We start from the raw sequence: 27,015 nt of genomic DNA, 5'->3' as shown, positions 1-27,015 counted from the left end.
ATATATATATAGAGAGAGAGAGAGAGAGAGAGAGAGAGAGAGAGAGATATTTGATTGCGTGTACACAATAACTAATATTCTAATATCTATATCTTATCAGTCAATATCAGACCCAACACATAAGATATTTGTACAAATAAATACTTAGATTTAATATAATAAATTTTTTGATGCAAAACATTTACCTTTCTTAATTATTTATTTAATAATAGCATGGCTAATCTAGTAAATTTAGGGCTTCTTTGATACAATTTCTATTTTTTTATTTTTATTTTTGCATTCTTTTATAAGAATATATTTATTTGATGCATTTTTAAAGTGTTTTTATTTTTTACTTTTAATATAAGTTAATTTTTCAAAAAAACATCAAAATAATATTTAAATGCTTATAAATATATTTTATTTCAAATAAAAATATAAACAAAAATAAAAGTAATAATATTAGTGTTCTCAAATTTATAACGAATGATGAGACCACAATCCATATTAATTAATATACTTATCCCTGTCGCACCCCTCTTCACCACAAACCGAAGCTGCGGCTCCTTCACGAGGAATCCCCTTTCAGATCTCTTCTCGCATAGCTCGTCAATGGCAATTCCGGGAACCGAAGCTGCTACCCGACCACAATAAAAAATAAGTTGTTCTAAATAAGCTACCCCAAAAGCGCCCTAAATTGGACTTCATGTCCATATATCTAAATAAGCTTAGGTTTAAAAATAGATGCTTTGATCATTATGACACAGTTGGAAGTTTTCCTTACATAAGAGAATCAGATATAATCATCAAAGGGATCACAGACAATCATAAATATTTCAAGATGATTAAAAAAAGAAAGAAATTGATTAGGAAGGTTAAAAAAAAGCATATCTATTGGTGATAAAACACTACATCATCCATTGCATATTAAACCTTATTTATTCACTGTCAAGAAGAATCCATTAAATATTTGAGGAAGATGAATCGGGCGCGGGGGGTAGGGTGAGGGGGTCAATTTTGACAAATTTGTTGGTATTGATTGTTGGTATTCAGCCTGACTCAATATTGTCCTGACCTGAATTTTATACAGATAGAATTTTCAAACCGAACCCGACCGACGTTCAATCTATTAATAATTGTCTTGACCTACAGATAGAATTTTCAAACCGAACCTGACCTACGTTCAACCTATTAATTCAAACCCGACACGTAACAATCCATATTAAAATTGTGTCAACTTTGTGTTGGATGATCCATTTAAAATCAATTTAGACTTGATGGTCATTCATGGGTTGATGACTGATGAGTCAACCTGTATCAAATCTGAAAAATTAAGCTGATAAATATTAAAATACAAATTGCACATAAAAGCTGCATATCCCACTATTTTCTTACCATATTGTTACGATCACCTTAAATAATAATAATAATAATGCTGCATATCCGACTCTTAAATCCTAAAAATGTAGAATAAATACACCTCGCTTAATCTGCCTGCGCTCCCACTTCCCCAAGTCTCCATCTGTCACCCCAGTCGCAGACTGTACAGGACTGAGACCTGCCTCAGCTGCCACTACAGCAGCTAAAATTTAAAAATTGCAATTATCAAAATCGATTAGACCTGACCGCATAACTGCATTAACTACTCCTCATTTTCCACCCTGCTTTTTATTTATTTCACCATTATTACTCATTTTAAATTTGGACATGAAAGCCTTCATTTTTACTGACTTCAATCATTTCACCTACTGCAAATTTCAATTTCTTTCTAAGCTCTTTAAATTGTCCCATTTCTGCAAATAGTTAATGTCAAACTTGCTGCTGAAAAGTTTGAAAAGCACTGGCAAACTGAAGCGTTTGCTGACAGAGCGTCAATTATCCCTTACCTATTAGTTTGGATGGGGACATTACAACCCATCTTTCTTCTATGCTTAGCATTAAAATGTAATAATTTAATTTTCTCCTGTATAATTAGTAAAGATGGGAACAACGCTTTATAAATTATAATATCTTGTGGCAACCAAATAAGCCTTAAATCATTATTTCATTGTGACCAAACATATTGTTTGCATTAGTAACTTGCTTTTCAAATTGAATTGACCCTAATGTTTTTTTCAATCAAATGACCAAGTTTAAAAAGGTGATCATAAATAAGAGTAGTAGGGTACTATTTTAATTCGTTACAACCCAACCCGATCCGACCCAACCCAAACCGACTTGAGTGTTGATCGGATAAACTGCTTACGCCAAAAATCAGCTTTTATGGTAACACATGCCTAGTAGGCCTCTTGGGCCTGATAAATCTATTTAGAAGATATAATCATCACCATCATGATATTCTAAGACGACTCGCTGACCTGACTTGCCAATATGACAGTTGTTCTTTACCAGTTGTCGAGTTGGCTTGACGGAACATGTATAAATAAAGGAGAGGGATATCTAGGGAGGGGAGATCGATTTTGTAGACCATTTTTTAAGATCTTAAACCATGCCTATATATGTATCTCTCTTACTCTCTCTCTCTCTCTCTCTCTCTCTCTCTCTCTCTCTCTCTCTCTCTCTCTCTCTCTCTCTCTCTCTCTCTCTCTCTCTCTCTCTCTCTCTCTCTCTCTCTCTCTCTCTCTCTCTCTCACTCTCTCATTCTTTTCTTCTAATTAGATCATATTCTCTTCTCTTCCTGGAAAGGATCATTCTCTCATTTCCCTCTCTTACATAGGTTTCTCCCTGTTTATGTGAAATGATTCAACTAACTGGTATAAATTAACATGTATTAGTATTAATACAACCTAAATTAACATTTTATAATTGACATGTCAACTATAGTCATCAGATTTTGTTTCTCTTTCACTGTGTGTGTGCTGAACTTTCGTACAACGCTAAGATGATAGTCCGTTACTCTACCGACGTGAATTTTCTAGCACGCATCACTTCTCTTCCGGGAGAGGAAAAGGATCATTATCTTATTTCCCTTTCTTACATAGGTTTCTCCCAGTTTGTGTGAAATGATTCAACTAACTGGTATAAATTAACCTGTATTAGTATTAATACAACCCAAATTAAAATTTTATAATTGACATGCTAACTATAGTCATCAAACAAAATATGCTGATAAAATAGCAACATGTGATGATACTGACAGTAAAACAATATTTTCAATAAAGAATAAGACCAAAAATATAAAATTTGCATAAATTATTTGTAGTAGTTTAGATTCATGGTTATCACCTTCTCCGAAAGTTTGATTATAGACTCTTTAAAAATAATTAAAATAACATAAAATGGGGGCTGAAAAGTAGAAGATAATCACTTTCTTAATCACGAGTCAAAATTGAAGGCTGGATATTGTCACAAGTCTTTATCCCAAACGTCATTTTAGAGTGGGACTTTTTTAATAAAAGATAATGCAATGCGTCCCTGCTTACAAGGTTTGATGTTTAGCTATTGCATTAAAAAAAAAAAAGCATTTTACATGCTTGCCACCCATTTCTTATGAGACTGTTTTAGTCACAAAATTTATAGAAGCGACAAAATAGTCTAGGACTAATTTAAAATAGACCTCTAATAGTTCTTTATGACGACTATTTCGGCTCGAATTTAAAAAATTTGAAAAATATTTAGCACTTCTATAAGCTCTGAGACTAACGACCGATTTGGGGCAGCTGAAACTGTTCAGGGCGACTGTCTCATATAAATAATCTGGGATGTTTTTTACACTTTAATTGTATAAGAAAATATAATTTTTTTTAACTTCTATAATGTAAAACACACCTTTTTAATGCATTAGGTAAAATAATGTATATTTAAAAATTAAAACTTGTCTGTAAAATTTCATGAGCAAAGTTCAATTATTTATTTATTTATATGATTTAAATTATTTTATTGTTTGTAAATAGTGATATTGATGATAACTTTTTTGGTAAACATTAAATTGGGTCCGACCACATTCATGAATCATGACATATGCTCCAAAAACGTTTTACTTTCTACTGTTAGCCTTGACACGATTAATTTAAAATGTTGGCCTTATTTTGATTCTTATGTTATCATTTATTAACATGCATTTGCTGTTATTCACATTTTTTATTTCACTTAAATATTTATTTATTTCAATGTCTTAATTTTTTGGGGAGAGCAGTTATAATAATGAGTGAAAGTATGATATTTGTATTTAATTTTTTTTTAATATTTGAGACATTTCATTACAGTTGAATTTAGAAAAATCTATCAATAATAATTGTTTGCACAAATCAAATAGGTTATAATAGATATGCAATATTTTACCTCTCGTTGACATATTCTTAAACATTCATTGTTCGTCCTTTTTTTCTTCTCTTTATATACCAATTGCACCGGACGTCTGCACGTGTAGGCGGCCTACCAACAGCAGCCACGTTGTCTGCCAATGATGTATATGACGATGTGTCTGTGGTGTACGGATGAAATATTTTTTCCTTATGTAGATGGTGTGCCCACAATTATATTTAGTTCCATCATTATTGATGAAACAATAAGATTTAATAAATTCAGTGTTTAAGGCAAACTTATTGATGCGTCATCAACGAATATTATCATTGGGCAAGAAGAATCATTAAGCATATTGAGGAGGAAACATTCCAATTTCAAATTCAACTCATTTGTGCCCCAATTTTAATAATTGTATAGTCAATTGAGCATCTCGATAAGTCAAACTCAATGATTTGAAAGTGATTTAATACAAGCTCAAATCAGTCTAGATGAAGCACTTAAAGTCTAGTCAAAGGCTTTGATGCATCAATTAGATGGTTTAGAAGATTTCAGATTTAGTTGGATTTTCAATACACTATAAGTGCCGCTATCTTTGTCATTTTAAACAATTGAAAGGTCAAATGTTATTTCAATTTGGCGTGTTTATAATCAAATCATGCACCTCAATGAGTGAAATCAATTGAGATCAAAATCACTCTATTCCGAGATCATTAAGACATTAAATACTACAAAAAAAGATTTATGATCAAAGAAATCAACATGAGCCGCTGATTAAATGAAATGTTATGAAATTTTAGCTCAGTTTATGAAAATGTTCATCCCAAATTTTTATAAATATAACCCCATTTTCAATTGAAAAAAATGAAGAGCAAAATGATTAAAAATTAAATCCACACTAATGAAGAAACCTTGAAGCTAATGATCATCAATAAACCTCTTTGCTACCATTAGTGATTGTTACAGGTAAGCTATTATCATAGGATTATTGTAGCGCAATTGTTCTCTGATTCTTAAGTGATTATTATAATAAGATTATTGTTGGTGCTTTTCAACTCGTCTTATAAAAAAACACGAGGCTAATCATGTTTTTGTAACTTGATTTTCCTTACTAACGAAGAAGAATGGAATCATGAACTTCATCAACTATATCATAAATTATTTTGACCAAGCTAATTCTCATGATTTTTTCCCGTTGCAGGCTTTCCACATAGAACTTTATTATCCCTCTTTTAACTCTTATTTTATATGTGTGTGTAGGATATTCAAGCTAGATTAAGACATAAAAATTTGTTTTTTATCATCACAAAACTTCTAGCACATAATATTGTTCAAGCACAAACTAGGAATGACTAGAGCTCGGTTGACTTTACACCCCTTATAAATTACTTAAACAATTTATTGAAAAAAAAATGTAAAATTACATCAAGTAATTAATTTGGGAAAAGGGATGATGAAATTTAAAAAAAAAAAATTCAAAGTGTAATAAATATATAAGTTTTTAGCATTTCTTTCCAAAAACTTTTTAAAACTATTGTAATAATAATTAATACATTAAAAATATAAGTAACAATTAATTATTATTATTAACTCTTTTAGTTCCACCGCTAGCTAGGGCTGTCAAAAAAGCTCGTTGTTCGCGAACAGTTCGTGTACGGTTCGTCAATGAGTTCATGTTCGATTCATTCGATAAGTAAACGAGACGAACGTAAAATTTTTTTTTTTTTTTCGTTCGGTTAGTTAAACGAAACAAACACGGACAGTGATGCATTCGTTCGTGTTCGAATCGTTATTGTTCGAAATATAAAATAATTTAAAATAATTATATATAAAAAAATTATGATATTTTAAAAAAATAAATTTTATAAATTATAATATATAATAAATTAATAATAATAATATATTAATATACTATATTAGAAATATACTAATATAGATATTATATATTTATATAATATAACTTATATAATTAATATAATATATTATTACAAAGGACCAAGTTATTTAGCATTTTGTCTAAAACTTGGAATGATGATATTTGTCATAAATCCATATTTCAAACACACTTAATTTCAACGAACCAAACACGAAGCGAACACAAGCTATGTTCGTTCGTGTTCGATTTGTTTACACCCCTACCGCTAGCCGCATCTTCTAATTATAATTATGATTTCATTAGTTATCACATGGCTAGACCGTAAATAAAATTGGTTATGTAATGAAATTGAGCCAAGCTAATTTGAGATTGTTGAATGGTGATTTATTGGTGAAATATACCCAAGAAACAAAGAGTAAATAAGAAGAGATAAAGAAAAAAATGGGAGAGAATGAGTAGTGATAAGTTGAAAACAATCATACTATTCATAAAATCTTGTCACTATTCACAGAGGAGAGGGTGCATAATGACTATATTATATTTTTACCCTTGCCTCAAAGAAGCCATTACTATGATGTTTTTAGTATTTTACATATATGAGTTTATTATATGATTCGGCCAGCCAAACTTAGTTAGACTTTGGGTTGACACGAACAGCTTGGTGGGCTGAATTGTGTCGGTCGTCCAGATTTGGTCGATTTCCCAAGCTAGGTCATCAAGGTTGGGTCGGCGGTGGTCGTCCCAACCTTGAGATTCATGCTGATATAGTCTTATATATACAATACTCTACTAATTTAAAACTAAACCTTATCACTATACAATTGATAGTGAACAATAGCATACTGTAGGATTAGGCACTAATTTAAAATTTGATAAATTTAATGCGGCAATTAGGACAAAATGACCCTCTTAATCGCGAGTCAAAAAAATATGGCCGGACGTCTTTTTTGAGGGAGACGTTTTTAATAAAAGTTTACTAATGCGTCGAACCGAATATATGAAGTAGTTTCCAGACGTCACCAGATTTTAAGATCTGCTCGGCCGACGCAAATAAATTACATGCAAACCACTTAAATCTTATGTATTTACATATCTAACATCAAAATTTTATTTTTTATATTTATGTCGCCTTATCAATACATCCAAATGAGTATTTAAAGACGATATGAAAATTTTGAGTGGTATAAATGTAAAAAGTAAAGTTTAGATATTAGATATGTAAATGCAGAAGAATTAGATGGCATATACGTAAATGCACATCACAAAAAAACCGATTGGTTTATTATTTTAAAGCGATGCATTTTTGCAACGTAACATTAAATTTCTAATCATTCAACTAAGCTAACTAAAACTTTTATTAGAGAAATATTATACCCCTCGAAAAGAGTTATTATATTAAAATTTATCTAACTATCATCACTTGATTAACCTAAGAATAAAAATCCTACTAATATAAAGGTTCATGAGCTTTTATTTTCTCTTATTTTGGTTAAGACACGCAGGAAAATAGGCTGAAAAAATATGTTTTTAATGATAGATGTATTTAAAGACGATTTATATGGCTCGCAATGGCTAAAATTAGAGATTTGGATATCATTTGGCCCCCTAAAACATACTCCAAAATTTAAATTTATGATTTAAGTGCATGATGTAGGCTCACTTGGGCTCATATCAGATTATTTTTATGCCGTCTGATTTGCCTCATTGAGACATTTTATTTGATAATAAATTGGGTTGTAGGTATTCCTATTAAATATTTGGAGCCCGTGACTTGTCTATCTTACCTACTGCGTCTCACCTATCTCTCTCCCACCTATCTCTCTCCATCTACCTCTCTTTTGTTTTCTTTAAATAGTCTATTTTGGTCTGTCATAAGTGCTAAGCCAAGTCTTCTTGAGAGCTAAGAGAGAGAAAGAAAGAGAAAAAAAGAAATGAAGTTTTTTCTTATAAACGTCAAAACGCTTGACAGTGTAATTTCTCGAAGTAATAAAATCCTCTGCCGCTCCGTAAACATAGACAAATTAGCAGAACCACGTAAATCTGTGTTATTTTCTGGTTTGCAATTTTTCGATCCGATTTTTCACTTTATTGCCATCGTTTTTCATAACAATTCCAAAATTTAAATATTAAATTTTTTGTATTAAATGTGAGTCGAGATTTGCGTGGATCGATATAATTTTTTTAGGATTTATCACCAAATATCTTTTATTGACATGTATCACCCAATGATTATTTGTTGACCACCATTATATACGATGCCATTACTATCTTCCATTCCCTTATCATTGAGGTTACTCTGTGTCATTTCTCTGACAATACCTATTACAATCATAGAAGAAAATTCTAACATTTTCAAGCCTCACAATTCCATCTTCTTCGTTTATAGGAAATGAAAATAGCCTTATTTATATAGTATATAAGTTTAATTAGGCTAACCTTAGAGATTTTTTTCTCTTTTTAAAACTTTCATACTATATGCTGATTTTATATTTATTTATGCGTGTTTTAATCTTATGTAAAACTAATTCAAATTAAATACATACATGATTAAACATAAGTGTCTTCAGTTAATGTTGAATGTAAGATTAAGATGCATGCATGCAAATCCAAATTAAATAGATTCACATAACTATAATAAATAAAGAACAAATATAATCACAAATCAAAGCAAAACATAAGTGTCTTCAATAAGATCAATGAAAATGTAAAAAAAAATATCTAGATTACACGTAAAATTTATGAGAATATGTAATTAGTTATACTCAATAATGAAAATATTGTTATATACTAGAATATTCATAACAATAGACGAAGACTTAATCATTTCAATATTGCACAAATATCACACATTCATACAAGTTATTGGCCAACAATAACAAGAGAAACATGTTTTTCATCATGAAAAGTTGTGAAAAGAAACAAAATATTCGTGCTATCTAATTAAACTATTTCTAATATACTATTTAAAGGTTATAAACAAAAGTTTATCATTCTCCAAAACAAGAGAAAATGGGATCTTATGCAATGACTATAAAGTGAAACAAAGTATGTTGAAGTCCATGTAGAAGGTACAAAAATTGATGAAATTGGCACCACCATTCGATTGTGGGCAACAACACAGAAGCATGATTGACAAACATTGGAGTCGATTCACAGCGAACAATACACAATAAGCTGACTTGTTAGCTGATAATATATTATGATAGATGAGATAAATGAGAAAGGTAAAGAACATTCAATTTCTTTGTAAATGTTTATTTCTCTTTTGGGCTAACATTTCTTTTCTCTTAAATCAAATCATAACTTAATTTCAACCAAAATTTGAGGGGATTTGGATGAAAATAACCTATTTTATAAAAGTCAATTGACCAACATTTTCTAGACCATTATTATAGTCAATATCTAGGGTTACTGATTAAATCACCTACGTTACAATTTCCATTGAAGTCTAATATAAATTCAGAGAGCCAAAGACTAATGGGCCCCAACTTATTCGTGCTAAGTTTACAGGGTTTATATCGTAAATAAGGAAATAAAAAATCAACATTGGGATTGCACTCGTAATCCTTCAATTTGAAAACATTATAAGATTATTAAATAAAGTTATCTAAAAAATTCAATCTATTTGCTTAAAAAGGCAAGAAAAAAAAAAGGATAATTAATATTATTTTGTGAAATGAAATATAAAGTAATATTAAAATATTTCTTAATTTAAGAAGTGAAATATATATATAAAAAAAAAGACTAGAATATCCTAATTTAATTTTTTGGCATATTTAATCTTAAGGCCATTAAATCACTCATATGATGTGTTCATTTTTAAATAATTTTAATTCTTTTAAATTGATTAACTTTATGTCTAAAGTGTTTAGGTAAAAACTTTAAAAAAATACTAAATCTAAATGTTTTGGAAAGAATTTAGAATAAAATTTTAAGTAAATGTATATTTTAAAAATTAAAAGGGGCTTTTACTTAAATAGAACGCAATTCTTACGTATTTATATATCTCACACTTAAATTTTAATATTTGCATGCATAACTGTTGAATCCAAAAGTATTTGAAAAACACACTCAAGGAATAAAACATTCGTCCAAGAAGTGATTAGAGAGAGAGAAAGAGTACAATAGAGAGCAGTAAAAGAGGAATGTTGCTTCTATTCATGATATGAACCTCCTATTTTTAGATATATGTCCTACTATTACGAAAGTATATACTTATCTTCTCATCATTAACTTTTCAGAGAAATATTTTTGATAATTACAGACTTATTAACATATAATAAGATCTCGGAAACTTATTCAATCTGTATGAATTTGCCGACCGAAAGGTGAGCACTGACTCGATTGATAGCTAATCTGAATGAAAGCCTCATGTTGTTCGTCATGGGAGTTGATTCCCGCACTCTGAAAAGTCTCTTGGCACATTCTGCCGATTGCTCAAACAAGTCACATCCCTTGTTAATATCTAGCTCAAGACGACTATCAGTAGTTATGTCTAATTGTCATTATCATCCTCCTAAATAGTTCATATGTCTTGAGATTTGGATATGTACAATAACACTTTAGTGTTTTAAATGAAAAGATATATTTTATTTAAGAAAATGATAATAATATTAATTTTTATGAGATTTTAAAATTTAGGCGTGTAAAAATTATGGGATATATATAATTGTTGATATATATATATTTATTGCCTCATTTTTAAAATGTTAGGATATCAAATTTATAACATTTAAAAAATAAAATTTTATTTTAATTAATGCATATAAAAATCTTAAAGTATATTTATTTTCATTAAAAAATGCATTTACATGGATATCCAACATTCTTCACACTATAAAAAACTAAACCCCCACAGCCATCCCCAATTCGAAATCATCCGTAAACTCCACGGCTCCGCCGTTTCTCCGCCGTCCAACCCAATGCCCTCCGAATCATCGGCGATCGCCGCCGCCACCACCACCACCATAGACGACCTTCACTCCGACGTCCTCACAAGCACCCTCCGTCTCCTGGACGGACCCAGCCTCGCCGCCGCCTGCTGCGCCTCCTCCCGCCTCCGTTCCCTCTCCTCCCAATCCGACCTCTGGCTCCACCTCTGCCTCTCCACCTGGCCTTCACTGCGCCATCCCCGAATCCTCCCCTGCCTCTCAACCTCCCCGCACTCCTTCTTCTCCGACGCTTTCCCTTTCCCCAACTCCTTCGTCGCCGGCGAAGCACAGCTCCCCGATGAGCTCTTATCCGCCGTCGACATTTACCATCGCGGTATCCACATCTTCTCCCGCGTCATCGAGACCGATACTTCTTCTTCTTGGTTTCGTGGATCCCCCTTCTTGATCGACGCCATGGACCAGAAAACAGAGCCGATGATTCCGCGGATGATCATATCGCCGGAGGACTTGACGATGAGCTGGATCTTAATCGATCCAGCGAGGGGTCGGGCTGTGAACGTATCGAGCCGGCGAGCGGTGGCGATGGAGCGGAACTGTTACACAGGGGAGACCATGGTGCGGTTCGCATCGGTAGCGGCGGCGGGGGAAAGGGTGATCAGAGCGGCGGTCACATGCGGCGAAGTGACGGGGCAGGTGAGGGAGGTGGTGCTGACGGCGGAGGATATTGACGGGGGTTGCGTGAGCGGGGAGGAAGCGATGAAGCTTGTGTGGGCGATGATGGAGTCCGGGAGGAAGGGGAGGGGGAGATGGGAGGAAGATGAGGAGGCGAAGCAGAGGTATATGGAGTACTTGGGGAAGAAGAGGAGGAGGAAGGAAAGCAGGGCTCGGAGAGAAGGGGTTTTGGATTTGTGCTGCACGGCCGTGGGTGTGGCCGTCTTTCTTGGCTTTCTATCGTTGACGGTGTTCCGGTGATTTGAAGGAGAAGAGTTAGGGTTTTGTTTTTCTTCCTTTTTTTTTTTTTTTTTGAATTTTCAATCCTCGATATAAAAATTAGCTGAACTAGAGATGTAAATGGACTTTTTATTTAGGTGATAAATTTAAAAGGAAAATCAAAATGATTATAAGTTACGGTAATGTTTGCTTATTGCTTTTTGGAATATTTGCGCACAGGTAACTTAATTCTTTTGTATTTACATATCTATTAGTTAAATTTTTAATTTTCATATTAAGGATGCATTATTTATGCATAAAGAGTTGTTTTTTATTTTTATAATTTTAAAATTGTGACTTTTTTTTTTTATGTGATAGGAAATATTTTGAATTGCGTAAATGTGAGAAGTAAAATTTAGGTGTTAGATCTGTAAATATATGGGAATTCGAGGGGTTAAAAGTAAACTTTTATGTAAGTAATTCCAAGGAGCCTCACTGCTTTCATTTGGGATCATTTTTTAATTTTTTATATATAATATTTTTACTTTTATTTTATATACAGATTTGTTTGGTATATTTTCTTTGTATGTTTTTATTTTTTATTTTTAAATAAAATAATTTATTTAAAAAAAAAAATACTCAAAACATCTACAAGCAAAAGTGATCTCAAATGAATTGTATGCTTTATCTCAAAAATAGTATTTATTATATGTGACAAAGATTCATGGAGTCCAAATCATCAATTAATAGTTCCATACATTCAAGATTATTATTCATATGTTTATTCAAAACTGGTGATGTGATTATTTGTTCATGTGAGTCATCAATGGAGCCCTAATTTATCAAACATGAGATGAATATTTCTACGACTCAAGTGCAATAATTTGATGGTGCATGCAATATGAGAGTGAATTCAATGGCCTTCGAAAGCTTAATTTTGAAGGAAGTTTTTTCTGTAATGCATTGTGCTTTGTTTTGATGATCATTTAAAATTTGCACTTATGAGAGGTGAATTCATGATGGCCTCACTTTTGAATGCCTTCAATCATAAGTTGATAGTACAAGTTTTGTAAACTTAAAAAAAGAAAAGATCTACCGGCTTTCCCCTCCAGTCCTATGCATTAATTTATATATATGACACATAACACTGCGCCGAAAACCTCGATTAGGGTTAGATATTTCGGAAGCTAATCAGGTTGTTTTCTGATGCTAATTCATATTAGAGTAGTTTTTTTTTTTTTTTTTGACGTTGATAATTTATTGTGTGTTGACATTAGTGTCAAAATTTTTTTTATTTGCGTCCGCATTAGCATCCAAAATAGTCGCTTAAAAAAACCAACGAACAGGCAAGCGACGCTAACGTAACGATGCAATAGCGTCAAACAGGGTTGACACTGATTAGCGTTGAACAGAGCCGACTCTAATCAACGTCAACCCTGTTTGTCATGATTGTGTCGTTTTAGCAACAACTTGAATCGTTGGCTGAATAGAGGTTTTAGCGTCGGAATTTTTTTTCGTGAATCTGACACTAACATATAAGAAACAAAAAAATATATAACAAAATAACTAGATTTCGACATACCTTCATATAATAAAGACAATCAACATAAAATAATATTTATCTATTAACACAACTCGTAAAAGAAATCTCTAACTTACATATAATGATACCAAATCATGTTAAATATAAATTGATCAAAATTCACAACACAAGAAACTTAAAGTTCGTACAATACAAAAAAGAAAAAAAACATAAAGTCGGCCCCCATTTCAAGGGAGCATCATCAAACAAAGATAAAAACCTAATCTTCATCCTCATAATCATCCTGCTCCTCCTCCCCCTCGATCGAATGCATGCATCACTTTCTCTGGCGATAAAAACTCTTCATCATGCGTGTAGGCTGTCTGCAATGAGCTACTGGCCTTCACGCACCTATCGGAGCTCTTCATTCATTGTAGATGTTGAGCCTGTAATGAGCTAGGACACCCACAATTGTTCGACAGTGATCGGTCTCAAACGCCATCCCTTTTGCTCTGAAGCCGCACACTCTCCGCTTTTTCTTCCCCACCGCCTGCGTCTACAACTCATAATTGAACTGGCGGTGGTAGAATGACTACCACCACTGACGGACAGTGAGATATTGTTGGTCATCTCCCTCTGTCTCTCTCGGAGTTGCTTGTATTCCTCATGCATTGGAAAATTCAAATATTATTTGGCATTTTAATCATTAATTGACATATTAATATAATTAAAATTTTAAACTTATTTTAACGCGACGAGAGTGACTGGATACACATTGTTGGGTGCTCACGCGCCGATGTATAAGGGCGTACAACTCTGCGGTGGATGGCTATTTATCAAGCTCCTTAGCCTATATACATGATCAAATAAATATATGAGTCACATGATTACATAAATCTATATACTTTTGAATTTTTACATAATCTTTTCAGCCTCTGATGGTGTTCCGTGTGGGAGATCAAACCTCCAATGAGGAATGCGGCCCCTCTACCTCCCTCCACTGACAGGTTTTGTTGGTTCCTTCTTCTAGTACTCCAGGTAGGCCCATGCTCGATTTAACTCAGCCCAAAATTCCTCACTGCCCCACAAGGACCTCTGCCCCTTCTTACGCGTTGTCGTGAACATATGCCCGAGCTTATGCCTGATATGAACCTCAAAAATATGTCGGATCTGCTGGTGATATTCCGGCAACCAATAAAATGACCTATGCAAATGAGAAAATATGTAATATTGATTAGCATATAAAAATGGTATAAATTAACTTTCTAGTTCAAATTTAAATATCATACATCGAACTCCCTAAAATATATATATCCCGAGTGGAAATCATGACAAGCTTCTATGAGAGATATGGCTGATTATATCTGCTCCGAATGATCTCCGTGACCCTTTTCACGAGCAGCTTGGAGGGGTAGAATCTGCAATAATTCATTTGACACATTATAAAATTGAATGAAAAATTGAAATAACTATACTTTAAATAGAAATTTGACTTAAGAATCACCCTCTTGTTCAATATAGACTTTGTCGATGGTGTGAGTCATCTCACGTGCTGGAGTCGAGGGGGCATGGCTCATCAGATAAGGATGATGGGCAGAATTAAGGTGGAGTGCGAGGTAGTGTCCGGGGGTTGGAAGAGACCTGATGTGAGAGGAGGGGTAACAAAAGGAGTCACTGGAGTGGCTGAAAGGGTTTCGTACCTGTTAGTGGAAATGACAGCCTTCTTCAGCCTCTGATACGTGTTCCTCAAAGTCCCCTAAATGTGGAGTATCTCTGTAGGCTGATAACATGTGCTCTGCAACAGAAAAAAAAAATAGAATTAATAAGCAGGACTAGTATGTAATATAAGATAGAAAAGTAAAAGTAGAAAAGTGAAACATGTCTCGTTTACCCATAAAATCAAGAAAATTTAGTAGGACAACTATAGTGTAAGAAGTGAAAATAAAGACAATATCTGGATAACTGTAGTCGAAGTGTTTTTAAGCTTCACCGGCTGAAGGTTGAGTCATTGTACTAGCATTAACATATCCAGTATTATGTCATATCAAGTGGGAAGTTGTGCACATAAAAGCAAACAGTTGTTAGAGCTGTGGGATGAGAGAAAATTAAAAGAGCTATTTGTAAGATATATTCTTCCTATTTTTACTCTTTATTTCCCTTGGTTTGAACCTATCAACACTACGGAATCTTCATTTTGTCTCTCATGCATTCTTCTTGTAATATAACATACAACCGTTTATGCATCAATCTATCTTCTCAGATAGCATCCCCAACTTCGCCACTAACATTTTGTTAATTGATTGAATCATTCATTGGGTATGTTAAAATTAGATTTGATACCACACATTCTTAGGATGATTGTTAATTCTGTGTGTGAAGTGCATCCTTCCCATAATGATTGCTAGTCAGCATTTAATAGATTATAGAATTGTTGTGTTTCACAGTTCTGTTCGTGATTATCATCAAACGCACTCCCAACAAAATGAGTCATGGTCACATTATCAATTATTTGCTCATACATGCAAGAATCATGTACAGTTGAGGGGCATAATTTGATCATGCTCCCTCCATTGTATTGAACATCTGGTTTAAATTCACCATGTGAAGTCTTATACCAATAACCGGGTTTAAATCGCCTACGATATATGTCCAACTTCACTTCGTCGGGTATTAGGGGCATCAAAACCTACATTCTGAGAGGTAAATTGACAATTGCGATGTCGTATTCATGAACTCCTCAACACTAGCGATAAACTCACCAGTTATTTTTCTCTTCATAGATATAATCTGTTATACATCCACAATCTAATGCTTTGAATATTCATTTGAACCATAAATGTAACTCTATAGATTAATGCACTTACACATTACACACCCTACTTTAAATCTTAGGCCACCTACACATCATAGTCGAAACCCACAACCCACAAACCTAGAGAAAATCAACACTAGCCTAAACTCCACCCTAAAGTTACATATCACAATTTTCCTATGCATTTATATGTCTCACACCTAAATTTCATATTTACATACATCACATAAATTTCTTTTGTATTTACACATAACTCACACCTAAATTTTCATATTTACATACATAGTACAAATTTCTTATGTATTGACATGTCTCACTCTTAAATTTTCATATTTACATCCAGGGCACAAAATGTCTTTTTTGTTTACATATCTAAATTTCATTTTTACATAAATTTCTTATGTGTTTTCATATCTCACACTGAAATTTCATATTTACACTAATAGCACAAATTTCTTATTGATTTACAAATCTGACATCTAAATTTTCATTTTTACAAAGATAGAACAAATTTCTCATGCATTCACTATCTCACACCAAAATTTCATTGCATACCACAATTTTCTTATGCATTTACATATCTCACACAAAAATTCTATTACCTAACATAAATTTCTTATGCATTTACATAGCTCACACCTAAACATAGAGAAATCCAAAAATTCATATGCATTTCATACCTTAAAAATGGAATGCAAAAAAATAAAAATGCAGAAACTATATATTTTTCGGATATAACACCTATGTAAGAAAAAAAAGATGAAAACTTATGCTAAACCAAAGCTTAGAGGTGTGTAGGAAGATTTCTGACATTGGATGGGGTTGGAATGGTGAAATGCAGCTGGATTCGCCAGAGAAGCTTAGGTGATGACACAGGCGACAAACGAAGCCGAAGGAGAAAGAACACTCGAAGTAGAGATGCGATATGTGGGAGCCATATTTTAAGGCTCTAGTGTCGGGTTTAGTGTGGCTATGGCTAGACGCTAATAAGTGAGTTCAGCTTCGGGCATAACAGACGCTAATCGGACGCTTCAACACAACTCGCTAGCATTGTTTTTTTATGATTTTGGGACCACAGGACGCCGCTAGCAGAGGGTAATCGGCCGCTGATTTTACGTTGAAAATATTTATTAGGCTAGTTCAGACTCTAATTAACTGTTTTTGTGGTTTGTAAATTTAATTTTACATATACATACCTTCTTACTTATACATAAAAAAATATACATTTTACTTTTTAACAGTTAAAATTGTGATATTTTTTATGTGAAATGATAACTTTGGATGATATAAATGAAAAAAAAATAAAGATAATTAGAACTTGTTGGTTTGTACACAAATGTCCCCCAAAGAAAGCCAAAATTCTAGACCATCAATAAAATTATCCGTTAAATTTTGATTAGTTTGTGAATCACACCCAAAGGAGTAAAGCGGAAATCATGAGAGAGAGAGAGACAGAGAGGTGCGAAAAGTAATTAATAGTACACATCTTATCAATTGTGTCAATCTTGTTGACCTCCTTTATTTATAGGGGAGATAATGCAATATGGTGATGTTTCATTTTTTATTATTCTTGGTATATTACATATTTGAGTAGATCCCTCTCCTAAGCTTGATTGACTTCGAGTTGAAAGGACCGGTTTGGTCTACTAGGGCTTGGTTGGCATCGCCAATCGCTGATCTTGTCAGGCTGTAGACCCTCAACTTCTGCCAGCAGTGCGTTGCTAGACTATCGAACAAAGGGTGAATCATTTTAACCTAATAGGTAGCACACATCTCAATGAGAAAACGTTGAGGGATTAGTATACTAAAACTCTTTGCTACATTGTTAATTCTTGATCCTTGATCCGGGGCCTCATGGGTGTTCGTGTAATGGCTAGTGATATATTGAAATTGGATCTTTCCTTGAATCGAATCTACTTGAAGGCAAGCTACTCGATTGGGTTGAGTTTCTTGTAGTGGTTGACTTAAATATCTATTTGTCTTGTTTCTACCCGAATGATTAGTGCTCAATTCACTTGGTTGTCCTTTGTCGGCGTGGATTAGTTTTTGGCTCCAACTCGGATGACAATATCTAGTTGGCTTTGACTTAGAACATTAAATCTGGTTAATTTTGGCTCAAATGGCTGCATCCAACCTAATAAGTCGACCTCACTGTTCATGGAGCTCTCCTCATCGCACTCCTCTCTTTTGGACTAACTAGAATTAGAACAATACTGACATACTTTAAAAGTTTATTATCATTATATATTATTATTAGACTAACATTATAATTCGAAGTGGTCAGGCTTTTATTTATTTATTTACTTGTAAAATTTTGATTTATTTAGCTGCCTGCACAGAAGACGTGGCGGTTTCCTAGTCTGAAACTTTAACGTGCATTTGCTCGGTCGGACTGTACGATCTTCAGCAATGAATGAAAATTAAGTCAACCCCGATCTCCACGCACCATAAATACGTTGTCCCGACATGGGCAACCAATGTCATGTCACATCGCCTTCAAATCTTTTGTACTAAAAATTTCAGACATTTTTTTATTAAAATATTCAATACATACATACATACATTCATTATGAAAATATTAAATTAATAATATTTTTTATGTTATATGAAAATTTTAGATAATAAAATATTTTAAAAGAAATTTGATGTTAAAGAATAATATATATGAAAGTCATCCAGAGTATTAACGTTAATACCTATAGTTAAAGAGGTAAATGAATAAAAATAAAATAACAAGGAAAATATTAAGACCAATATATGAACTTAAAAAGAGTTTGTGAAAAAATATGTGTCCGTACCCTTATTTGTTGGTTAAACCGTCTCTCTTAAGGTCGCAAGTCCCTTCAAGTCACCCCCTCATGTGTAGTGTGTGATACTCGAATATTTAGTACCTAAGGATGATCGGAGCTCGTCTACTTTCCTTTTAAAAATCTCTCTCTCTCTCTCTCTCTCTCTCTCTCTCTATATATATATATAATGTGTGTGTTTGGCAGAATAGTATGACCAAATAATCATAATGAACAGAAGAAGAAACTCTGATAATAACCTTAAGTTCACTATTCATAATCATAATGAAATTCACAATTACACAAGCAAAATTAGAATAGCTTGGAGCTGACCTCCATGAAAGGCCCTGCGCTCCTTCCTCCTTGCTCCTTTTCTACAAGTCCTACAAAAATTATGCACTCTCAACTAAAAAAAAAATCTGTTTCAGAGGGGTAAGAACACGAAGAACACACCAAATAGAAAAGAAACAGCTTACATAACACAAAATAATTTTATACATTGTGGCTAGAGATTAGTAATCCCATGTTGATTGTCCTCCCATACCAATTTCATGTTTTAAGGAAAAGAACTTTAAAGCAGATAGTCCTGACTCCATGCTTTTAGATCTCTTTGCCTTCTTACTCTGCGGATCGAGTTTCGCATCACGAAGTGTTTCTCTGCCTCTCTCATTTTCTATGTCCTCAATAGCCTTCCCTGAAAATATAAGATCCACAAATGGTGAATCTTCATCATCAATGCCCTTAGACTTGGCAGCTACTTTAACTACAGAGCCCTTCTTCTTCTCTGGTTTCTTCTCAATTTTGTTATCACTATTTTCTTCCACAGAAGCACTATTTCTCTTCTGATCATCAGTTTTCTTCTCGAGATACTGTGTGTTTGACTTTGATTTCTTCTTCGTTCCTTTTAAAACTGATACATTACCAGTAAGGGTATCGTTAGCGTGGGTTTCTTCAGCAGATGCATTGAGCCTCTTCCTTTTTAATGCATCATCCTTTTTGGATTCTCTCTTCTTCATCTCTTCTTCATCTCTAACACCAAAAGAAATTTGAAGAGAATCAGTTTTTGTCGGACGCAATGTGCCTTTTTCAGAAACCTTCAAAGCCATGTTACTGCTCCCTGAGGGTTTGGCATTGAATATGCGTATATTGGGGACTAATGTTTTAACCTATCACACCATAGAGTTATACAAGCATAAGCTTCACTTTCACGATAAAAGGGAAACGAAAATTTATGATATAAGGAAATTTATGAGAAGCTACCTTTTTTACTAACTTATCATTCTCTACAATAGGATTCCCCAGTAAATTGAGGTTTTTAAGGTTGTGCAAAGCAGAAAGAACCTGCAATTTCCACATTTTATCAGTATAAATAGAGACCTCCCAATTCCTATAACTAAATCATACATACGCAAGTCATAAATAGCAAACAATTTAATTTGAAAGAGAAGAAAAAATGCAGCGAAAGAGCAAAATTAAAAGCTTTTGCATGTTGGTTACCTTTATTTCAGAAAATTTCTCAATCAGATTGTTTCCAACATCCAAAGTTTGAAGATTTATATTTTTAGCCAGCTCTTCTGGGAGAGCCTGGAAGAAAAAAAAGAAGCAAAACAACATCGTATACATTATATCGGGGCCATTAATATATCAAATTTAATGAAGTATTTTCCCAGGAAAATGATAACCTCATAAAAGCATGTAGCACAGAAACACACGTTACTTAAAATGTATGAACAACCGGATAGTTTGGAAAGTGTAACTGAATACAATTTTTCAAAGGGTATGCTCTGGTAAAATATACAGCTTGAAGAATAACCAATTTATAGCAGGACAGAGATTGATTTTAGCATACAGGGAGAAACCGTATTTTATTGAGCATTCAACAGTCCTTTCAAGGCTTAAAGGCAACAATTATATGTCAAAAATTGTCGCAGAAATTTTATCAGTATTCATGTAGGTTTGTTAGAACCTACTTTGTTAACTGTTGATCAATTATCGTTTCTCCGGTAAAAAAACTTGTCAAAGACTTCCAGGAGTTTGTTTCCTATAGGGGCTCTAGAGAACAAATGAATCATACAGCAAAATCACCAGATAGCTTCTCTTTCTCGCTAGGCTTCCAGGAGTTTGTTTCGTAAGCTTCCACCAACTGTACTACTTTGCCACAACCAAGTATGTCGGTATCCAGGTTTGTAATAATGAAGTTTGACTTGACCGCCGATTCATTTGAGATTATTATGGCCTTCAGATTATCGGGATTTTTACATCAGCATCACATTCTTACCTTCCATCACCCCTCCTCACCCGCAACTGCTATCTACACCTTAGAGACTTCACCATGGAGAACTCTTTCTCCATCAATCAAAACGAAGGAGAGATATAAGAGTAAATCCGGTCAAAAAAATCCAAAAGAGGTGGCAAGACCAAAGTAGACAAAGAAGTAACTAACCAGTGCTAGAAAAGGCTTCATTTTGCCAAAAAGAAAAAGGAAAAATAACAAAATTAACCCCATAGAGAAATCTAAGAAGCCTATCAATTCATCTATCATACTAGGTTCGCATGATGAGAACCACAGCCATGACAAATGATGGGTTTACGATATTTTAATATTAATATAAAGAACAAGAACCATTCCTACAACTTCAGAATCTATCAGAGTCGGGCACTATTTCTGACAAACTAGCATTTCACTCTATTTTATGCCTGTAAAGAAGCCAAAGTTATCTTTTGCATGACGAATTGACATACAAAAATAATGAATCTGAATCAAAATTTGACGCGATTGAACACTTTCTTTAATGTGAAAACCAATACAATGCCTAGCAGGAGAAATTTCAAGCACCTCATCTTAAAAAGAAAGCAGTTTTATTCTAGCAGGGAAAGGCGGATAACGTTCCTTCCCTCGATCATCCAATCAATGCAGACTGCGACAATCAATTGTGTACCAAAAACCTCCTGTATTATCGTTTCGAACCAAACTTGTGAAGGATCCTCAAAATCAAACAAATAAAGATAGAGGCATACATTGCAACCCTATAAAACTAAAAATAAAACCTCTACTAAAACCCGTTTTCCTTAATTATTTCATCTTTAGCTATAAGAGAAAATCTATATATTTTTCCCCAGAAGACAGAGGGTCAGCTGCAATATTCTCTTCACAATGTCTTAGACAGCGAGCGAAGTTCTCTTTCCATTGTCAGAATTTTTCTTAGATACTTTAAAATAACAAACTGAATTCTCCAGTTCAGATTATCTTCTAGATATTATAGATAACTATACCTTGATGTGAGATACAGTAAATGGCAGACCAATAAACCAAAGAGATAAAAAAGGGAGTAACCAGCACAAGACTTTGCCTTGCCAAGAAGAGAAAAAACTAGCCGGCAAGGCTTCTTTTGTCCATCCATCTAAGAGGACTTGAAGTTCATAAGTCTTACAAACTTTCCCAGACAAAAATAATAGCCTTGGCTAAATGTTTTACAAAACCTGAAAATTTAAACGAAAAAACATACGATTTCTTGAAGTTTTTAAGTTAAATAAAATAATATTTCTACTATTAGGTAAGTTATAATTGTTCTTAAAAGTCCTAAGTCTAAATAAGAAGTTAGAGGGTTGATATTTAGCCGAAAACCAATTGTAAAAAACTTTATGCCGAAAGAGTATAATAAATCTAAATTAAAATATTGTTAGGACTGAGGCGTTCCCCAAAAGTCATGTCATGACCTAACTCAATTGTATTTGAAGCCTCAAAAATGTTGTGGCACAATTTAACTTTATTATGGTGAAAAGTATGAAAGTAATGGTTAAAATGCTAACAATCAGCAGTTCTTTGAATCTTAACTAAATTCCAGTAAAAATTGAGAGAAGGTTAATAAGAGTTAAAACTAAATTTAGATTTCCTACATCAAATTTAGGGACCTGAATAGAGAAATAAGTGAATTGATGCACACAATAATTAGAAAAATAAACATTGCTTACTGGAAAAGAACGCTAAAAAAACTAAAAAAAATTCAAAGGAATTGAAAAAAGTTATAAGTTATATTTTTTTAGAAAGTCGACAATAAAAAATAGAAAGTTAAAAGATTAAAAAAATAAAGTAAATAGGTTTTGTGATAGAGTAATTGCTATAGGTTAACTACTGTCTACGCATGAAGACATTGTAAATATGAATATCGTTTATGCTTCTTAAATTAGATTAAAAAATAATTAAAATATCATTTTTTTAAGAGATGTAAAGGACATAACAATATATACATAAAAAAGGATAAATATAAAGGATCACTTGAATGAACATATAGGTTCTAGCAAAATGAGCTATGGAAGAATTGGTGGAAATAGAATAAGAGAGAGAAATACGGTGAAAGAAGTCACACTTGATTTCACATGAACATAATCTTATAATTGTGAATGTATACAAAAAAATGAAATGAGCACTTAATCGCTTCCAAAAGTGGAACAATCAAGGGTTCATCTACGGTAGATTCTTTGTTGTTTTGGTTTTGAAACCACTACTGTATTTTGTTTGGCTACAACTTTATTCCAACCTTTTAGAAATTTTTGTGTTGAGAGGCAAGAGAGGCAAGAGAGGCAACTTTTCGCAACATGATATGATAGTTTGATAGTTATAAGAATGATGCCCAACTTACTCGAAGAAAAATAATAATAATACCCACAATAGGGTTGTCACTTTGGCTCGTTGTTCGCGAATAACTCGTGTTTGGCTCGTTAAACACGAGCTCGAATTGGCTCAAAAAGAAATAAATAAATAAATATACACACACATATAATACATATTCATAAAATGAAATATTATAAATTGTAATTAATTAAAATTTTAAAATATAAAATTTATCAAATTTTAAAAAATTAAATCCTATAAACTATAATATATAACAAATTATTAATAAATATTATTTATATAATATCAATTATATAATTAATATAACATAATATATAAGTATAAAACTAAAAAAACCCTAACTCCTAAGCCCCAACCTCCCTCTCGAATGTTCTCGGGTTCGGCTGCCTCTCCCTTTTCTGGGTCTTCTTTTCTGAGTTTTCTCCTTCCTCTCAAAATCGCAAAAGGCATTCAGCCGTGAGAGCTTAGGGTTTGTCGTTTGTGTTCGCTGCTCACAAAAGCTCTGTTTCGGCTCAGTTCTTCTTCCGAGTCATCTCCTTCTCCTCTCAAATTCGCGAAAGGGTTTCGGCGGCAAGAGCTTAGGGTTTGTTATTTGTCTTCCTCTTCCTCTTCCTCTTCTGAGAGCTTAGGGTTCTCTTCCTCTTCAGAGTCATCTCCTCAAATTTCGAGCCGAACTCCAGCCGGAAAATATTATTCGAGTTGAACACAAACACACCGTTAACTAGCCATTTTGAACACGAGCCAATATCGAACAAGACGAACACGAGCTGACCCTGAGCTCGCTCAGGCTCGGCTCGTTTACAACCCTAACCCACAACAACTTTCAAAAAAAATATTATTTACAACAACAATCCTATGTTTATTTTTACAAACAATAGCAACAACCCTAAATAGACCATTAAACACAAATAAAATTATAATGACAAAAAAAATCATGTTGCAAAGGTTATGTTGCAAAGACGTTACCACGCAAAATAGAGTATTAATTATAAATGTATACTGATATAGCAAAAAAATTAAACACTATGATAAAAGATGATGGAACCTGAAAGATATAAAATTGTTAATCTTTCAAGATAGATTGTCAAGAGATGTAGCAACTTCCAATAAAATAATTGGATAGAAAATTTAAGAGAACCTAAAAATAGATCGCACGGTAGGAAAATGACAAAGTGATTGAGCAGGAGAAATAAATTATTATTAGAGAAAAAGAAATATGGTATAAAATAAGATAAAATATAATCTTATTGAATATTAGAATGATGACAAGAAAGCTAGAAGTCTTAAAAAGAAAATAATGAGCAATGCAAAAGCTATAGATTTTCATGATTCATATAAAGATAATGTGTTACAAAGAGATAAGATACATAACATAGCTACACGAAGAGCTTAAAAAATTAGCTCAAAGCAATACAAGAGAATATGATAAGATCTCAACTGAAAATGAAGATATCACTAAAAGAAGAGAAAAACTATTCTGATATATTATTAAATAGGAACTTAAAAAAATAATAAAAAAATAAAACACATAAAAATAAAAAATGCATTATAGATTGATCCAAATAAAAATAAAATAGAACTAACTCTGAAAGAGATGCACAAAAGTTTTTCAATCGAATATTTTCAACATAATTTTTGAAGGAGTAAGAATAGCATAAAAAATTAGAAAAGAATTTCAATATCAATAATTAAAAAATAAAACAAATTCAATATTATATTATAGAAGAATTAACTTAAACAATAAAGATTAAAAACTGTAATGCAATATAAAATTCAAAAATCTATGTCGAAATCAAAGTAATAAGTTGGTTTTATGCCAGTTTGAAAGCAATTTTCAAAATAGCTCATGATTGAGCACTAAAAGAATTGATCTAATGTATGTTAAGAAAAGAAAGTGTCAAAATGGATAACTTACAAATATGCTTCCAGAGGATATTCAAGGCAAGATGCTTTGGCTGTACATGTTTCACTGATGAAAATCATAACTAAGAGATATGGGCTTGAATAAATTAAAAATTAGAATGATAGAAAGAAAAATTAAAGTTAAAACGGTTTGGAAAATAGAAGAAATATAGAGTATATATAATATGTAATCTTATGAGTGTGATATCAATACCAATCAAATAATAATATTAAAAATGAAGTAAAACTTCATTGCAAAAGGTTTAAGTATTTTCGATCTACCATGCTAAAAAATGCTAATAATATATGTGAGTAAATAACTTCTATAGTTCATTTTGTACAGTGAAATCGAGAAGTTCCTTACAAATATTGTACAATAAGAAAATACCATTAAAACTTTAAAGATAGATTTAATTAAATTGTAATTAGATTAGTTATATTACATAGTTTTCAATGTAAATTGGTAAAAAAGATACTAATATGCACGTTACTCATGAAAGAAATGAGAATGGCAAAAGTAACATGTAAATATCAAAGAATGACTACATTAGATGGATGGTATTAGTAGCTATTGAAGATAAAGTAGTGATATATATATGGTTTGGACAAATACACAAAAAAGTAAAAAAATGCAGCAATTAAATGGGTAACTAAAGTTAACAAAAAGTAAAAGTAGACTGAGATAAAATAACTAGAAGTTCCTAAAAAGGGTTTGCATACAATAGTTATAACACCTAAGGCATTACTAAGCAAGAATGGAAGAAAAAAAAAGAATTTGAAAAACTTAAATAGTTGGAATAAGATTGTTGATGAAGATTGCAAAAAAAAAAAAAAATGATCCAAAAAAATTCACATAAGGCTAGCCATGAAGCCAATTATGATGCATGACAAAAAAAAAATGAAGGAATAGCTTAAATGAAGCTTATTATAAAGGAAACAAAAAACCCAGCCTTAATTTCTAGATTTAAATTCCCAATTTATCTACAAACTAGGTGTCGGCACTATTTTTGGTGTGGGTTTTGCCCGTAAGAAGCTGTCGGTCATCGGAATTGTAATCCCGTTGCCCGCTTCGGAAGGACGTTAAAAAAAATTTAGTTTTGAAAAATATGAAGTTAAACTGACCCCATAATTTTCATAGTTTAGATGAAAGAGCGCTTTATCTTAAATCATGTATCTATCCCGAAGGATGAACGCAAGAATTGAGAGTGTGGCTCGATCAAATAAACTAAAGAAAGTTATGACATCCGTTTGGTCTGCGAAACCAATGTATTGGCCGACAAGTTCCCCTATTTAATATAGGAAATTAAATAGGGTTTATATTGTGCTGGGTTCGGGAAAAGCTTCCTATAAGGGCAAGCCCCTATAGTTAATTACATCTTAGATAACTGAAGTTACCTAAGAATACTCTCGATAGAAATCAAGGAAAAATTATCTTCAAGGA

The 27,015-nt window shown here is 32.7% G+C and overlaps 2 protein-coding genes across 3 annotated transcripts in view; one reads left to right on the top strand and one right to left on the bottom strand.

The window, feature by feature from the left end:
• The first annotated feature begins 10,952 nt into the window (after nt 1–10,952).
• LOC110025380 (probable F-box protein At2g36090) lies at nt 10,953–12,077 on the top strand. Its single transcript, XM_020725834.1, has one exon. The coding sequence runs from the start codon at nt 11,020–11,022 to the stop codon at nt 11,959–11,961; it is 942 nt and encodes a 313-aa protein (XP_020581493.1). The 5' UTR covers nt 10,953–11,019; the 3' UTR covers nt 11,962–12,077.
• A 7,239-nt stretch (nt 12,078–19,316) lies between these two features.
• The window catches only part of LOC110025325 (protein phosphatase 1 regulatory subunit SDS22), a 20,992-nt gene continuing 13,293 nt past the window's right edge, over nt 19,317–27,015 (bottom strand). Inside the window, exons 8-11 of one of the 2 annotated variants that reach the window (XM_020725740.1) lie at nt 20,537–20,623; nt 20,300–20,380; nt 19,538–20,205; nt 19,317–19,422 (exon numbers count right to left, since the gene is read on the bottom strand). In XM_020725740.1, the coding sequence (XP_020581399.1) occupies nt 19,552–20,205; nt 20,300–20,380; nt 20,537–20,623 (822 nt within the window). In that variant the 3' untranslated portion in view covers nt 19,317–19,422; nt 19,538–19,551. Of the gene's footprint in view, nt 20,206–20,299; nt 20,381–20,536; nt 20,624–27,015 lie in introns of both variants that reach the window. The other variant, XM_020725738.1, reaches the window with a different exon arrangement.

This window comes from Phalaenopsis equestris, unplaced genomic scaffold (assembly GCF_001263595.1).
Source record: "Phalaenopsis equestris unplaced genomic scaffold, ASM126359v1 Scaffold000297, whole genome shotgun sequence".
Classification (NCBI taxonomy): domain Eukaryota; kingdom Viridiplantae; phylum Streptophyta; class Magnoliopsida; order Asparagales; family Orchidaceae; genus Phalaenopsis; species Phalaenopsis equestris.
Note: the sequence above shows the minus strand (reverse complement) of the source record. Positions and strands in the feature narration are given on the sequence as shown.

Bases quoted from the DNA above. Each gene is read 5' to 3' on its own strand.
- LOC110025380 (XM_020725834.1), top strand. From the start codon at position 11,020: ATGCCCTCCGAATCATCGGCGATCGCCGCCGCCACCACCACCACCATA.